The sequence below is a fragment of the Fukomys damarensis genome, unplaced genomic scaffold (genome assembly GCF_012274545.1).
Source record: "Fukomys damarensis isolate Sample0158 unplaced genomic scaffold, DMR_v1.0_HiC HiC_scaffold_37, whole genome shotgun sequence".
Taxonomy (NCBI): Eukaryota; Metazoa; Chordata; class Mammalia; order Rodentia; family Bathyergidae; genus Fukomys; species Fukomys damarensis.
In genome coordinates, this window is record NW_022900949.1 from 42,686,262 (window position 1) to 42,703,191 (window position 16,930).

General features: G+C 33.6%; 1 protein-coding gene across 1 annotated transcript in view; it reads left to right on the plus strand.

Moving 5' to 3' along the window:
* The window catches only part of Dock3 (dedicator of cytokinesis 3), a 387,335-nt gene that overhangs the window by 87,042 nt on the left and 283,363 nt on the right, over positions 1-16,930 (plus strand). The window contains exon 6 of the mRNA XM_010625591.1: positions 3,962-4,058. Coding sequence (XP_010623893.1) covers positions 3,962-4,058 — 97 coding nt within the window. The remainder of the gene's footprint in view (positions 1-3,961; positions 4,059-16,930) is intronic.

Here is a 16,930-nt window from a genome sequence, read left to right on the forward strand (position 1 = left end):
CTGTGTTTACCTAGTAAAGGTTTTTTTCTTTGTTGTTTACTTTAGGTTCAAATTTGTTATACTTTAAGCCAATAACTTTAAGCAAGTGCAAAACATATATTTTTAGCGTTCCCAACTACTTTTTATGGTTTGATGTCACAGTTTATGTAATTATTGTTGTGTACCTGTTATTAAATTATTGTAGCTATAAATATTTTCAAGATTTTTCTCTCTCTCTCTTTTTTTTTTTTTGGTACCAGGGATCGAACTCAGGTCCTTGCATTTGCAAGGCAGGTGGCAGAACCACTGAGCTAAATCCCCAGCCCCTAGATTTTTCTCTTTTATACTGGTTTTATAAGTAATTAACACAACCCCATAGTGTGGTTAGAGTATTCTGATTTTGACTAACATATTTTATATGTTCATATGTTTTTATTAATTAGCATACTTTTATTTTAGCTAAATAAACACCATTAGCATTGGAGGCTGTTACCTGGCATTGGACCCAGGACCTTAAATGTTGAAAAGTGCTCTACTACTGAACTAAATCCCCAGCTACCTTCTATTTTGAATCAGGGTCATGCTAACTTGTTCATGTTGGCCTGAAATTTGTAATCTTCCTTCCTGAATCTACTAAGTAGCTAGGATTAGAATTATATGTCATAAAAAAAAGAATTATATGTCATTGTGTCTGCCCCTCTCCCTTTTGCATTTTTTTTGCAGGGCAAATTTAGTAATGAACTTCCTCAGCTTTTTTAAAATCTTTTTTTTTCCGTTATGAAAGCTTTTTGAAGTATTCTTACTTACTGGTTTATTTTTTCCTTTTATTACTTTGTATATATCAACCCAGTCACCCTTGACCATTGAGCCACCCTCTCCCCTACTGCCATGTACCTGGATGTCCATATTTCTTTCCAGATTTTGGAAGTTTATAGCCGTTATTTCTTTTAATAACATTCTTCCTCTTTTTTTCCAAAACCTCTGTAATACAAATGTTAGCTCTTTTTGATGGTACTTTGTAATTCCTATAGGTGTTCTTCATTTTTGTTTTTCTGTTTTCCTTCTGTGACTGGATGTTTTCAAATATTGGAATGTTTTGAGTTCACAGTTTCTTTCTGCTGTTTGGTCAAGTCTGCCTCAGATGCACAGTATTGGATTTTAAATTTCTGTTAATGTATTGTTCAGTTCCAGAGTTTCCTTTTCGTTATTTTTCTGAATTCTCTTTATTGATCTTTGGATTTTATTCAACTATTGTATTTATTTTTTTTAAATTGAGTTTGTTGGTACATTTTAGGTATACAGTACAGTTATATTCATTATTGGGATCTTGTACCTTTACATGACACGTCTTGGTTCTCATTTTATCCCCTTGTCCCTGCCCTCCCATCACCCCCCCATTTACAAACACTTTATTCAACTATTGTATTTATTTTTTTTAAATTGAGTTTGTTGGTACATTTTAGGTATACAGTACAGTTATATTCATTATTGGGATCTTGTACCTTTACATGACACGTCTTGGTTCTCATTTTATCCCCTTGTCCCTGCCCTCCCATCACCCCCCCATTTACAAACACTTTATTCAACTATTGTATTTCTAATATGTTACTTGTTTTATTTTGTAGCTCATTGACCTTCCTAATGTAATCACTTTGATTTCTTAGTTATGAAATTTATACATCTTCTATTTGGTATTGGTTATCAGAATATTATTTTGTTCTTTTAGTGATGTCCTTTTCCTTAATTTTTTGTATTCTTTGAAGTCTTGTGTTGCTGTCTTACCATTTGAAGATACAGTTTCAGGAAACCAAATAATATGGCTAGGGACTTTGAGGCCCTTGCAGGTGTTTTCTGGTGAGATACCCACGCCATACCTCATATTTTCTTTGTGCCAGAAAGAATTCTTAAAATGTATGCCTTCTTTTATTTTCACAGGGTAATATTTGAAATGCTCAATTTTGTGTATTTTCTGACCTCTTTAATGTTTTGCTGGCTGTTTTTAAAGTATACTTGCACTTAGAATCTGTGGTGTAGTTCTTTGAGAGTTTGCTTGTGGAGTTACGCTTGTGAAGCTTTTGATTCCCAAGTTATATGTCACAAACAGCTTGTTCATAGGTGGCTTCCTAATAGGCCCTGTCATGTTGTTAGTAGGATCTATATCTTCTCTTCTTTGCTTCTAACCTCCTCAAAAATTTACATGAACTGATTACCTCATTATTCTGTGTGCAATGAGAAAGAAGTGGCTTCTTGGGCATTGTCTTATATGGCTGGTGGAGGTGAATGCTAACTTACTGTGCCTCACTTTCTAATGTGGAAGAAATTATGAGGTGTTTCTCTTGGTACTGAGCTGTGCCACCATGTGGGAAAGACAGTTCAGGTAAAGGAAAATTTTTTTTTATCATCCTCAGAATATCTATTGTTGATTTTTTTTCCATCAGCAGGTTGAAACTTCTCTTGGTTCCTAGACTCCCACAAAATACTTTCACTCATGGGTAGTTGTCAGAATCAATGTTTTTATAAGTGGAAGACAGTAGAAAGTACCTATTCTATTACCTTCATGATGTTTGCTCATAATAAGACCTTAGTGAAAGCTTTCATTTTAAACAGCTTGTGTATTTGATAGATATGGATAATGCAGTGGCATTATTCCAAGGAAATTTTAAAAAATCTACTGCAGAGTCACACAAAATAAAATAATAAAACCATGAAAATATTCAAATAACTTATATATTCATTATTACTCAGTATTAATAGAGTGAGTCATCTTTGAACACAGTGGTGCTTTGTCAGCTATCTTCTTTAGGAATAAATGATACTTAATGTTATTTTTGTGAAATACATTTTTCTAAACTATTTCCAGGTGTATACATTTTTTGGGCTGTCTAATTAGAATATGTGTTCCCATATTTAGTCCCATAAAATATGTCCCCTAACATTGGTGTAACCATTATAAAATGATGTCAATAATAACCTTGTTTTCAACAATCTTTCAGAAACTTTTAATTTATATTGTCTATGTTAAAAATCTGTAGTATTCTTTCAGAAAGATCATGTGTTGGCTGGGCCCAGCCTTTCATATTTTTTCATCTTGGAAATGTATTTTTTTCCAACTCACTGACATTCATATATATTTTTTTCTTTCAGAATGACACCATATTTGGTTCTCTCCCTCCCCATACGCTTTTCATGTTATGACTTTTGAGTGTTTTGGTCTTTCTACTCTTTCAGAAAACAGTTCACTGATACTTAAACCCTAAATTGTGTCCACAGTTAAAATCGCTCATTGCACCTTTCATTTCCTTCTTAGATTTATCAATGTTCATGGCTTCTTGTGAATATTTGTCTGTGAAATTGCCTATCTAGACTAAGAGATCTATGAAACTAGGAACCTGTGCATTTTTGTTTACTGACAAATCCTTGGTAATTAACATAGGGATTGGCATCATAGTCAGTGGGTCTCACGAGGTAGGCTGAGGGAATCCAACAAAATTTCTATTCCTTGAATCAGAATTCTCTACCAGTTATACAATTTCCTTTACTAACATGAATATCCAAGAAAATGCAATATTGACATAAGGGAGTACAGATAAAAATTTCAAAACCCAGTGTCTTCTTCCCTTCTAGGTCTTATAAGCCAAAGTATAAGGTGATTTGCATTACAGAAACATTACAGTACAGTCTTAAAAAATTAAGCAAGAAAAGATGAATGTTTAAGGTCTGCTTAAAATGGATCTTAAAAACATTATTTATAAAATTACAATTAGGAGTTATATAGTAAAAATGAAATATTTTTATGTTATTAATGAAGTTCAGTTGCACCACAGCAGCATATCACACAAAAAGATCTTTGAACAATTAGACATACTTTTCTTTATAGCCCTATGAATTCAAGATTTGAGTTACAGACATAAAAAATGTAGCAAAGGATATTTTAACATTTTATCAAAGAAACTGTTTTTGTTTGTTGTGGCTCTGGTTCTAGGCAGTATGAAACTGTGGTACCACTTGAAGATTCTATTGTGACTGAGGTTACAGCAACGCTACAAGAATGGGCTAGTCTGTGGAAACAACTATATGTGGTAAGTAGTTATACTTTTTTAGACCATTGAAGTTCTCTTGTAACAAGTTAAAAAAATTACCTGACCTGTGCCAATTCTGTAGTTTGAAATTTCTGTGAATGTTTTCTATTTCCTAAATGTTTGTTTCTCAAATTAACTGAAGCCCAGAAGGCTGATTTTTTTCTAAAGTTATTTGTATGCCTTACTTTGGTCACTAGTATGTAAATTCCATAATGCCAGGAATCTTAGCTTTGTTTAAGATTGCTATACTTTGGATGTGTTAACAAAGGAGGAGTTTACTGAATGAATTAAAAACTTTAAAGTTGCTTAACTTGTATTGTTTAAGATTATAATATTGGCTAAAAGTCAAAAAATTATAGTAATATATTCTTACAACTATTAAGCTTGAAGAATATGTCATACACACCAGTTTGCTAGGCTAGCGGTTATTTGAAAATCTAATAGAAACTCAATAAAGAACAAAATTAATTAAATCTTCTAGAAACTTGGAGAGTTGAGGATAATGGATGTTCAAATAATTATAATATTTACTCTGAAAATAACATAATTTAGGTTCTGAACAAAATAGACTACATTCCAGTTTAGGTTTGGATTCTGGACCAGATGGAGTAGCACATTACATTTTACTCCTAATCACAACAACAAAAAACAAATCATACATTGGAAAACTCCAAAAGTTAGGGAAAACACAGTAGACTGGTTAGAGCGGTGGTGGGGAACCTATGGCATGCATATTAGTGCTATTTTATACAAAAGATGTTAGTGTGTGAGTCGTTTTCAGGTTTAATTATAGTATTGGCACTTGCAATTAATAAATGGGTTTTGTGTTGCAGTTTGGCAATCTCTAAAAGATTTGCTGTTTACAGGGCTAGGGACACTCAAAGCACAATCCACAAAAGAACTTGATAAGTTGAACTTAATAAAGACTGAAAGATTTTGCTGTGAATGACTTTGTTAAGAATATCAAAAGATAAACCATAAAGTGCAAGAATATTTTCAGAAATTTTATATCCCTTAAAGGATTTGTAGAATGCACATAGAATATATAAAGAACTCTCTAAACTATCCAGTATTAAAGCAATTCAAGTAGAAAATGGGCGGAAGACTTCAAAGATAGTTCATCCAGGAGGATGTGTGAATAACCAGTAAGAACATGGCATTTTTCATGTCATTAGGCATTTAGCCTAATGTAAAGCAATGATACACTGAGATACTACTATTTAATCAGTTAGAAAAACTGGAGTAGAAATTATTCGTTATAACTAGTAAAGGGAAGGATATGGATCTGGACCTCTCATATGTTGCTGTAAAATAGTATCCAGTTGGAAAAAATTAGTATTTTCTTGTAAAATCAAATATATACTTAAAATATGGTCCAGCAGTCACATTGTTGAGTATTTATCCTAGAGAAATGAAAGCTTATATTTGTGTAAAAGTTTTTAAATGAATGTTCATTGAAGAAGGTTTATTTGAACAAAACTAGAAACAATCCAGCTGTCTTTCATTGACTGAATGCTTAATAAACTGATTGATCTCAAGTGCATCATTCTGCATAAAACTTCAACTCCAGATGGCTACACAGTCTATGATTCTGTTTATATAACATTTTAAAAGTAACAACATTTATAGTAATGAAGCCAAGTCTGTGTTTACCAGGGTATTAAGATTGGGGGCCAGTGTGTGAATGTTGTGTGGCTTAATAGTGAGGGAGTTACTTTGTGATGATGACATAGTTCTGTTACTTGACTGTGATCATTTTTATTTGAATTACACATGCGATTTTTCTGTAGCTAAGTTAATAACATTGTAAGTCATTTCCTGGTTTAGACAATATACTGTGGTAATGTAAGATCTAATTAATGTGGGAAGCTAGATAAAGGGTACGTGGAATTCTTTGTATATCATTTTCAAGTTCTTATATTAAATTATTACACGCATGCTATGTTTGCTATGTATCCAATGATTTAAGACCAAAATGTCAACATGATTTTTATTTTCTTGCCAATATTACACTCCATATGAACAAACTAAGTTAAAGCCTATGGAAAGAGAAACTTGTGACTTAGACACAAAAATTTTTGTTAAAACTGAAACTTTTTCTAATACAACTCAATACTAATCATTTGCTGATATTAATATGAATTAATGTGCAAGAGAATTTAAATATTTTCAACATTGTTATTTATATTGATTCTGAAAATTACAACATAAACTTACCCCTGTGTTAACATTAATTCATACTTAGGGTTAGGATTTGATGTTAATAATACTGAGTTAATAGAGGAGTTTATGAATTGGACATAGTTTTGGAGAAACTACAAAATCAAATAATGATTAAAGTCAAGTTATTCTAAATGAGACAAAACAGTTTTGTTGCTGTGAATGTGGCTATTAAAGAAGAAACGTTTTTGTTTGTTTTTGGAAAACATTTTTTGTATGTTTGGAACAACTTGGGTATCTACTTTTTAAAATTGTATATTGGCTTCATGGTAATACAATGAAATACTTGAGACTAACTTCATACAGAGAAAAGGGTTATTTTGGTTCCTGTTTCTTGATGTTCAAGCCTACTATCAAACAGGTCTCTTGGTTTGGGCCTCTGGGGAGGGCAATACATCATGACAGGACCAGGTGTCAGAGCATGTGCTTATATCTCAAGCCAGGAGACAAGAGAAAAAGGAAGAGCCTATGGTCACATAGTTGCTTTCAAGGATATGTCCCTAATGATTCAAGTTTCCTCCACTATCCCCCCTCTCAAATGTTCCACAGCACTTCCTCATGCCACCACTCTTGTGATCAGATCTTTAACACATTGACTTTAGAGGACAGCATCCATATTCAAACCATAGCAAACTGTAAATTTTATGAAACAACTACAGATCATATTTGTGATGAAGATTTTGTATCTGAAGCAAGGTGTGCTATAAATATAAAAATACATGCTAGAATTAAAAAACTATGAAGAAATGAGTGGAAGATATCTCCATACATTTTAAAATATTGATTACATGTTAAACTATTACATATATATTGCCAAAATGTATCATTAAACTTTGTGTTTAGATCATAAAGGAAGACAATTTTTAAAAGCAAGATCAATAAAATACCTAGAGAAAAGTATTTAGCAGGTCTATAAGAAATTAATGATGAAGTCAAAAGTATGGAGATTATTGAAAGGTCAGTAGTTAATGGGTTGAAGTGGTAGTGTGAAGGGAGAAATAGGTGAAGCACAGATTTGTTTTAGCCTAGTAAAAACAAGCTGTATACTACTGTAATAATGAACATGTGTCAGTGTACATTTGACCATAGAATGTACAGTATCAAAAGTGAACCCTAATATAAGGTATTGACTTCAAGTGTGTCATTGTGGGTTCTTCAGTTGTGACAGATGTGCTACTCTGGAGGGGCATGTTGATAAGGAGAGGGACTGTGTTAGTATGAGGGTGGGAGGATATATGGAAAATCTCTACAGCTTCCTCTCAGTTTTACTATGAATTTAAAATGTCTTTAAAGAAATTAGTGTTGCTCTTAAAACACTGGTACCAAGATTGATTATGTAAAAGTACAAATTTTCAAGAATGAATGAAATTTCATTAAATGTACCAATAAAATTAATTTAAATGAATATTGATATTTAAAACACTGGTACCATTGTTTGCTTCTGGTTGAGTGTTACTGAAATTTCAAGATATCAGCAACAATGTAATATGAACATGTGACTTTAGTTGATGATGAAGTCATAGGTACTGCTAACATTATGTGGTTAGTTCCCTATATTTGTACTTTAAGTATATGTTAAATTTCAGTTAGAAATAAGTAAAAAGAATATAGTTATTCATTTGTGTGCAAGGAATAAGCAATCTTAAATTAAGGGCAGGTAAACATTTTTTAATATTTAGGTGTAAATGTTAGCACTTCTGTGTAAAGTGAAGTCTAATTATTAATCTTTAATAACTTAAGTTGAATTATTCTTAAATCATAACTGTATGAAATAAGAAATATGTTCATTTTCTGACATACTTAGTCAAATTAATTTTCTTTATTTTTCTCTTAATCAGTTAATAGGGAAGAGAGGTTTGTTGTAGAGTAATATGGTTCATATAATTCTTATAAACTCATTAAGAACAATAAAATTGATAAAGAATTTATATTTTCATAGTTATGATAACAGTACAGTTGTGTGTTGCTTCATGAAGTGGGTATATCCCAGGAAATACATCTTTAGGTGATATCACTGTTTTGGAAATATCTCAGAGTATTCTTACACAAACTAAGATGACTATGTGGGTATCTACTACATAGGCCAATCTCTGTATATGTAGTCTGCAGTTGACCAAAATTCATGACTATAACTCACATCTTGAGTGCTTATCTGTTCCTTCATATTTTACATACACTACTCATTTTCATTATCACCACAATCACTATTATCCTTTTCATATTATAGATTGGAAAGTGAACCCTAGGAAGAATAGGGAATATGTCCAAGGTCATATAAGTAGTGAATGCCCATCTCAAATCCAAATACCATATCAATTTGATTCTGGAATTAATAAATATATTATTTTTGTCTTCTGTGTTATCCTTTTAATATATCTCACATTCAGTTTATTATGATTTTAGTAGTTGTTAATATTACTGCTTTCTGATGTGGAAATTAAATGAATGAATTATGATTAAGAATATCTGGAAATGATAGTCCTTTTCATCACTAAATAAAATAATAGCACCTTAAACAATAATATTTCTTTTCTTTTCAAGTAAGTATAGCCAGTGTGAGTTTGGCTTGGCAGCTCTGCAGTTACCAAGGACACAGGGTTATTCTGCCTTCTGCTGTCTTCCTCTTTATAGTATTTCAGCCTGGTATCCTAAGATGGCCACCTCTGAATAGCACATTTACAGTCTGACTAGCAAGAAGAGAAAAACAAAAAAGGCATCCATTTTTCTTTTAAGGATACTTCTTGGAAGTTGCACAAGACATTTCCTGCCTACTTCTTTTGGTTTAAATTGCAATCACAACATAACCTTCAAATGAAACAGAATCTGAGAATTCGTCTTTATTCCAGTTGGCCATATACTATCCAAAAATTATGGATTCTGTAACTACAGAAAAAGAAAATGATTGCCAAGGAATCACTAGCACTAAGTGCCACAGTGACCTTGAAAATCATTGCCATGGAAAGCTCTAATGTACTTTTTTTCCTTTGCCAAATGTGTTTGTGAAATAGCCTACGAATTCACATCTTCATCAATGCTTGAATATTTTATTTATACAGAAAAATGAATTTTAGTTAAAGCATGGAAAAATAATGTAGGCATTGATAATGAGAATATCTGAAGCTGTAATGTTTTTGGTAATTTGATATGCACTTATGAAGATAAATATATTGTTTTACCATTAGAACTTTACAAGTTAAAATATACCAATCTGATATCTTCTGTTATAGTAGCTGACATTAGTAAAAAATGTTTTAGATAAATTAAAGCTTCTATTTGATGTAATATTTTTGAACATTTAAATTCTGGAAAAACTTTTAATTGTACTTTAAGGCTTGTACACTTATTTTTCCAGAGATGTGAGAAAAATGAAAGAGGGAGGCTATGTTGGGAAGAAAACTGTTGTAAACAACATTTTTATAGTTTTTTAGAAAAGTTTGACATACAATTAAAAATGTTTTTTATGAATGAAGTTTTGTGACCTCTTTATCATTTGAACAAATCTCAGTATTTCTAATTAATTATTTTAACCTCCTGGAAACATGACAAGTGTCAAATGATTATTTTTATTCTCTTAGGTATAGGGAGGTCAGACATGACATTCTAGTGTTGGATTCCAGTAAAAAATTATAACCATAAACAGATTTCTTTAAAATTCTACAACACCCAATTGGTCACCACTATTACTGTTACTTTTAGCCCCTGGTGTTCATATTCAAAGCACTTTAGACCTGGCCTTTACAGTCCACTTAACAGTGTGTGGTCACAGCCTCCTCCCCTAGCCAACAGTGCAGCCTGGGGATGGTGGAGAAGCGGGATGGTGGAATACTGCATGGGTGCATCTGTGGCCCACTGTGGACAAGAGCCTGAGGCTGGGGGTTTGATTTTTTAGATAAATAGTTATTTACTAGACCTATGGCACTCAGGTAAATATTTTAAGGAATATTTATGCTGTCAGTTACCAGCCAGAATACACTACATACTTTCAGGTTTTCATTCTAAAAACTTGTGGTATCTGACATATTTTTAAAATATTTTTTCTTATAAGTATTAGAATAATTCTGATTCTCATTTATTTATCTCACTAGTTGATTTATTCATAATTTCCCCCATTTTATTCTTTTTCCTATTTGAAAATTTATTTGTGCCCCGCACCAGTCCTCTTTTTCTTACCTCAGCAATTTTTCCTTTGATGTGCTTTTCAGCTTTTGTAATTTCTGTCCAGTCTAGTACTGCCAGTGGTAATTCTTCCCCTCTGATGAGATTTAGTTTGTTGTTTCTGTCTTCCAATTAGTTCAGTCTTTTAATTAATTAATCAATTAATATTAGTGATTGTACCCAGGGCCTTTTACATACTGGTTGAGTGGTTTACCAGCAAGCAAAACCCCCTTCTTTTTTTTTTTTTTTCAAGTCAAGGTCTTGCTAAGTTGTTTAGACTGGCCTTGAACTTGTAATTGTCCTGCCTGAAACTTCCAAATAGCTGGATTGTTAATGTGTATCACTGTACTGGGCTCACTCTTCTTTAATTATGTTACTTTTCTGCTTTTAAGCCATCTTTGAATTGGTTTTTGCACTGGTTAGAGATTTCAAGAGGATTTATTAGTTAGGCTTACAGGATCAGAGGTGGGGTAGTCCACAGTGGCCATCTGGATGTCAGAGAGCCAGGGGATTCAGTAGCTACTCAGTCCAGGAAACTGGAAGCTACTGAACAAGAGGGATCAGAGTACCGTACTAATTCAGGACTGGCCTGTTAGCTCCCTGGAGAGTCACTAGAATGGGTACATGTTGAAAGGCTGAAGAAACTGGAGTCTCGGCCACAGCTTAGCGAGAGCAAATGATATACCCACTCAGGAAGAATAGAGCTTTATAAACACAGGCTGAGATTTTCCCCCTTCTTTTTCTTTCATTCCAACCAGGCTACAAGCCTGATGGAATAGTGCCATCCACAACCAGGGTGAGTCTTGCCCCTGAGTTTGCTGTCCTACATGCCAGTCATATCTGGAAATACCCAGTGGACACATCCTGAAGTATTTTACTAATCTGCTTGTTAGTTCTTAAGACAGTCAAGTTGAAAGTCGTGATTAATGGCCACAGTTGTCTTCTTCATTAAGAATGCAGCACCTTCAGTTATCCCATGCATTGTCTTGTGTATGCAACTGTAGTTTCACAAAAAATAATAATTCTCAAAGTGTATGGTGAGCTAGGTCATTCTAATAAGCAGCATCCTCCTATTTCTACTTATTTACCATCTTACTGGTCATATTTTCCCAGAAATTCTGCAATTAACTCAAGGTCAGAATGTCTGTTCTAGCCTCTGTGCTCTTCCATCTTCCTTGTGTCATGAGGCTCTTATAAGTATCACCTTTAATAATACATGTGTAACTCCTGGTCAATTGTTGATCTGGATGGACTTTTAGAAGGGTATGCAATTAGTTGTGGGGAGTGCTGAGTATAGCACAAACGTGAAATATATATTCTCACAAAAGGAAAATGATAATTCAGTCATTCATTCAACAAACAGTGAATGCTTTCAGTATTCAGCACATTACAAGTGCCTCATATTGCTGCTGGAGATATAGTAGTAGATAAAAAAGAAAGTCCCCATGCTCTTGGAGCTCACTTTCTAATGTGAAGAAACCGATAAACAAGAAACATTCATTGTATCATTTCAAGATACACACTATTTCATATTTATGATATGTATCAGACATTGATAAGCTCTTTTTAAAAACAGAATTGTAATTGACATCCTATAAAATTCATCCATTTAAAATATATAGGTAAATTAATTTTAATGAATTTACAGTGTAATACTAATTTTACCACATTCTACTTTAGAATATTTGTGTCATATGTTGCTCAATTCCCTTTTCCACCAATCCCTAAGCAACTATTAGTCTGTTTTCTTTCTCTGGATTTACCTTTGCTGGACGTTTCATTTAAATAGAACAGTACAGAATCGTCTTTTACATCTGGATTCTTTCTTTTCTCTCTGTCTCCATGTCTCTGTCTGTCTCTGTCTCAGTGACTCTGATTCTCTGTCTCAGTCTGTCTCTTCTTCCAAAATAAGCCATTGTGTTGCTAGATTTTTAATTATATATATTAAAACATGATGTTTTGTTACATAGTTATATATTGAAGAGTACTACCATTAAACAAATGAGCACATCCCTTTTTTAAACAAAAAAAGAAATGACTTTCTTTTTTTTGTAATGCAAGCACTTACATATCTGCTCTCAGCAAAATTTATGTATGCAACATTATTAACTTTAGTTCTCATATGTTAGCTCTCTAGATAGATTTATCCTATATAACTGTAACTTTGTGCCCTTTGACCTACATCCTACTCCCATCCAAGTATTAACCAGGCCAGACCCTGTTTAGCTTCTGAGATCAGAGGTGTGTTCAGGGTGGTATGTCTGTAGACCTACATATTTCTATTTTTCTTGCCCCTGATTCTAGTCTCTTATTTCTGTGTGTCTCATTATTTTTAAAAATTCCACACGTAAGTGAGATCATGTAATATTCTTATTCTGTATCTGGCTTATTTCATTTGTCATTATGTCTTCTAGGTTCATCTGTATTGGTTTCTTGCACTTAGTAGGTTTTTGAGGTTTAACCATGTAGTGGCATGAATTAGTAGCTCTTTCCTATTTATTTATGGAATGTTATATTCCATTATATAGATACCTTGTTATAGAAGAACGCTTAGGGTATTTCCACTTTTTTACTTTATGAGTAATGCTGTTGTGAACATTTGTACATAAGTTTTATGTGCATGTATGTTTTCATTTGGGCAAGAGGTAGATAACTAAGAGATGCTTTTATAGTTCACATAATAAAGTTATATTGAAATTTTAAAAAACTGCCAAACTGCTTTCCAAAGTGGCTGCACCATTTATATTTCTACATCTTTGCAAATAACATTGTCATTGGCTACCATTAAAAAAAAACAGTCATTCTATATGTGGGAAATGATATATCTCATTTAGTTTTCATTTGAATTTTCTGAAGGTCTAATAATGGGGTTAGTATCTTTTCAGCTGTTTTTTGGCCATTCATATATTTTTCTTGATGTAATATCTGTTTGAATCATTCACTGGATTATTTTTTCATTGGATTGTGATTTGTGAATGTTTTGTATATATTCTGAACAAAAATATTTTATCAGATATGTGATTTAAAAATAATTTTCCACTATGCAGATGTTCTTTTTCACTTTCTTAATGTACATTTTGGAGTGAATAAATTTTTAATTTTTATAAAATCTATCAACTTTTTATTTTATAGAATGTGCATTTGGAATCATACCTAAATTATCGAAGATCACTCTTTCTTCTCATTATATAGTCATAGCTTTTATATTTAGACATATGATCTAATCAGCCAATTTTTATGTATTGGGTCAATTGAAAGCCTAAATTAACATTTATACATTTAGATATGCTACTGTTCCAACATTATTTGTTGAAAAGATTGTCCCTTCTCCCATTGAATTATCTTGGCAATATTGTCAAAATATCAGTTGACCAAAGAGTATAAAGAAAACTTTTTGGACTCTCACTTCTCTTAAATTGATCTGTATTCCAATTTTCGTGTCCATACTGCCTTGTTGACAGGAGCAAGCAGATGCAACACAGACAAGTGATACTCCCCACCACCCACAGGAGCAAATAGTAAGCACCCCATTACACACAAGCAGGTGGGCCCATATCAGATGTGGTGCTACTCATCCATGCAAGGAAGCAGTTCTATGCCACACATGAAGTATTTCGACAATTCAAAGGTGCAGCTTTCCACCATCTCCAAGCTGCCTCTACATTTTGCTTCCCCACAGCATGCCACAGTAGGACTAAATAACCAACCTTATCCAGGATGAAGACAATGTCCAGGGACAGTAGGGAGAAACCAGACCCCATGACTTCATACATTAAATCCCGTAGCTCACTTGAACCCCAGCCTGGCAGCCTGTATCCAGCAGAGACTAGAAAACTAATTGCATTTCACGTCTAACAATGGGAACAAGGATACACCTTGGTTGTATGGTAACCTGGGGAGAAGAGACAGAGGGACCTCTGGTGCAGGGACGGTACCTTAAAAACCCATTGGACCTAAAGCTAGGCATAGACTGAATGGATCCTAAGACTTCAGATCTTAGAAAGAAAGAGCTCTTTCAAAAATATAATAATTTTTACTTTCAAACGTTTGATTTTTAAATTTTGGATTGGTTGGGGTTTTGGTTTCTTCCTCTTTCAGCTCCTTTTCTCTTTTTCCCTTTGAACTTTTCTCTCTGTCTTAGCTTTATTTCCTTCTTGTTCATTCTTTGCTGTGACTGTTGTATAACATAGTTAATTTTCTTTTACTCAATAAGAACCCCATCTCACTTTTCTCTCTTTCTTCTCCTATGCCATTGACTAATTTTTCAGATTATGCTTTTTTCATTCTCTTTCCTCACTCCTCCTACCTTCACTAGTATAACTACTAAACTTTATGAATTACTAGTAGGTAGTTTAAATATATAGTATCACTGTTTAATATGCTTCTATTTTTTTAATTTTATTGAGTTTATTGGTACATTTTAGGGATACAGTACAGTTACATTCATTGTTGGGATCATGTACCTCTACATGGCAAGTCTTGATTCTCATTTTTTCCCCTTACCTCTGCCCTCCCTTCACCCCCTCCTCCCCTCCCCATCTACAAACACTTTATTTTCATCTTTTCATTCTCTCATTTTTTCTTTTCCCTTTTTGTTCTTCCCCTACCCATCCCACCTTCCCTACACCTTTAGCTCCTTTCTTCCCATTTCTAAATGTCAGTAATCTTATTAGAATCTTATGCCTTGTTGCAGATTATTCACCGCAGGGAAACTATTCGGTATTTATACATGTGTGACTTATTTATTTCAGTTAGGAGTATATCTTCAATATGTATCCATTTTCCTATGAATGAATCTATTTTCTCGTTCTTTATGGCTGAGTAATATTCCATTTTATAGAAAAACCACAACTTCTTTATCCAGTTTCCAGCGGATGGGCAAATAGGCTGTTTCCAAGATTTAGCTATTACAAACGGTGCCGCTATAAACATGGGTGCACATACTTCTCTGTGATATGATTCTTTTAGTTCTCTTGGAAAGATACCCAGCAGAGGGTTGGCTGGGTCAAATGGTACCTCCAGTCCAAGGTCTTTGAGGTATCTCCATATTGATTTCCATAGTGGTTGCACCAGTCTGCACTCCTACCAACAATGGAGAAGGGTTCCTTTCTCCCCACAACCCCACCAACATTTGTTATTGTGTGATTTCTTGATAGCAGCCACTCTTTGTGGGGTGAGGTGGAATCTCAGTGTTGTTTTCATCTGCATCTCTCGAATGACCAGTGATGTGGAACATTTTTTCAAATATTTTCTTGCTGCTTTTACTTCTTTGTCTGAGAAATGTCTGTTCATTTCGGATGCCCATTTTTGACAAAGGAGCTGACCATCCTCAGTGGAGGAAAGATAGCCTCTTTAATAAATGGTGTTGGAAAAACTGGATGTCAACCTGCCACAGATTAAAATTAGACCCTTATCTTTTGTCATGCACTAAATTAAAATCCAAATGGATTAAAGATCTAAATATTAAAACAGAAACATTAAACTTGCTGGAAGGTAAGTTAGGCAGAACTCTGGAAGACATTGGTATAGGAAAAGACTTTATGAACAAATCCTCAGTAGCAGGGGAACTAGCAGATAGAATCAACAACTGGGATCTCACCTTACTAAAAAGCTTCTGTACTTCAAAAGAAACCATCAGCAGAACTAAGAGACAATCTACAATGTGGGAAAAAATTTTTACCTGCTGTTCCTCAGACAAAGGACTATTATCAAGGATATATAAAGAACTCAAAACAATCAGTCCCCCCAAATATAAAGACCCGATTCAAAAATATGCTTCTATTTTAAGGAGAAGTAAAGTTTTTCATGTAGAAGAATGGGTATTTTTTTTCCATTTAGTAGAATGGGTATTTTAAGTACTATAGGTTCTTTTTCTTTCTTGAGTTTATAGGTACGTTTTAGGTATACAGTACAATTACATTTATTATTGGGGTCTTGTACCTTTGCATGACATTCTTGGTTCTCATTTTTTACCCCTTGTCCATGCCCTCCCTTCACCCCCTCCTCCCCTCACTATTTACAAACACTTTATTTCCGTTTTTTCATTTTCTCATATTTTTTTCTTCTCCCTTATTACCTTTCCCCTACCCTTTCCGATTTCCCTATACCTTTAGCCCTTTTCTTCCTCTTTCACATGATCAATTATCTCATTAGGATCTTATGTACTATTATAGTTTTTCACACCAGAGAAATGCTTCGGTATTTACACGTGTGACTTATTTATTTCACTTAGGAGTATATCCTCAATATGCATCCATTTTCCTATGAATGAATCTAATTTCACATTCTTTATGACTGAGTAGTATTCCATTTTATAGAAAAACCACATCTTCTTTATCCAGTTTCCACCTGATGGGCAAATGGGCTGTTTCCAAGATTTAGCTATTACAAACTGTGCTGCTATAAACACAGGCATTCAAATATCACTGTGGTATGATTCCTTTAATTGTTTTGGAAAGATACCCAGCAGAGGGATGGCTGGGTCAGATAGAACCTCT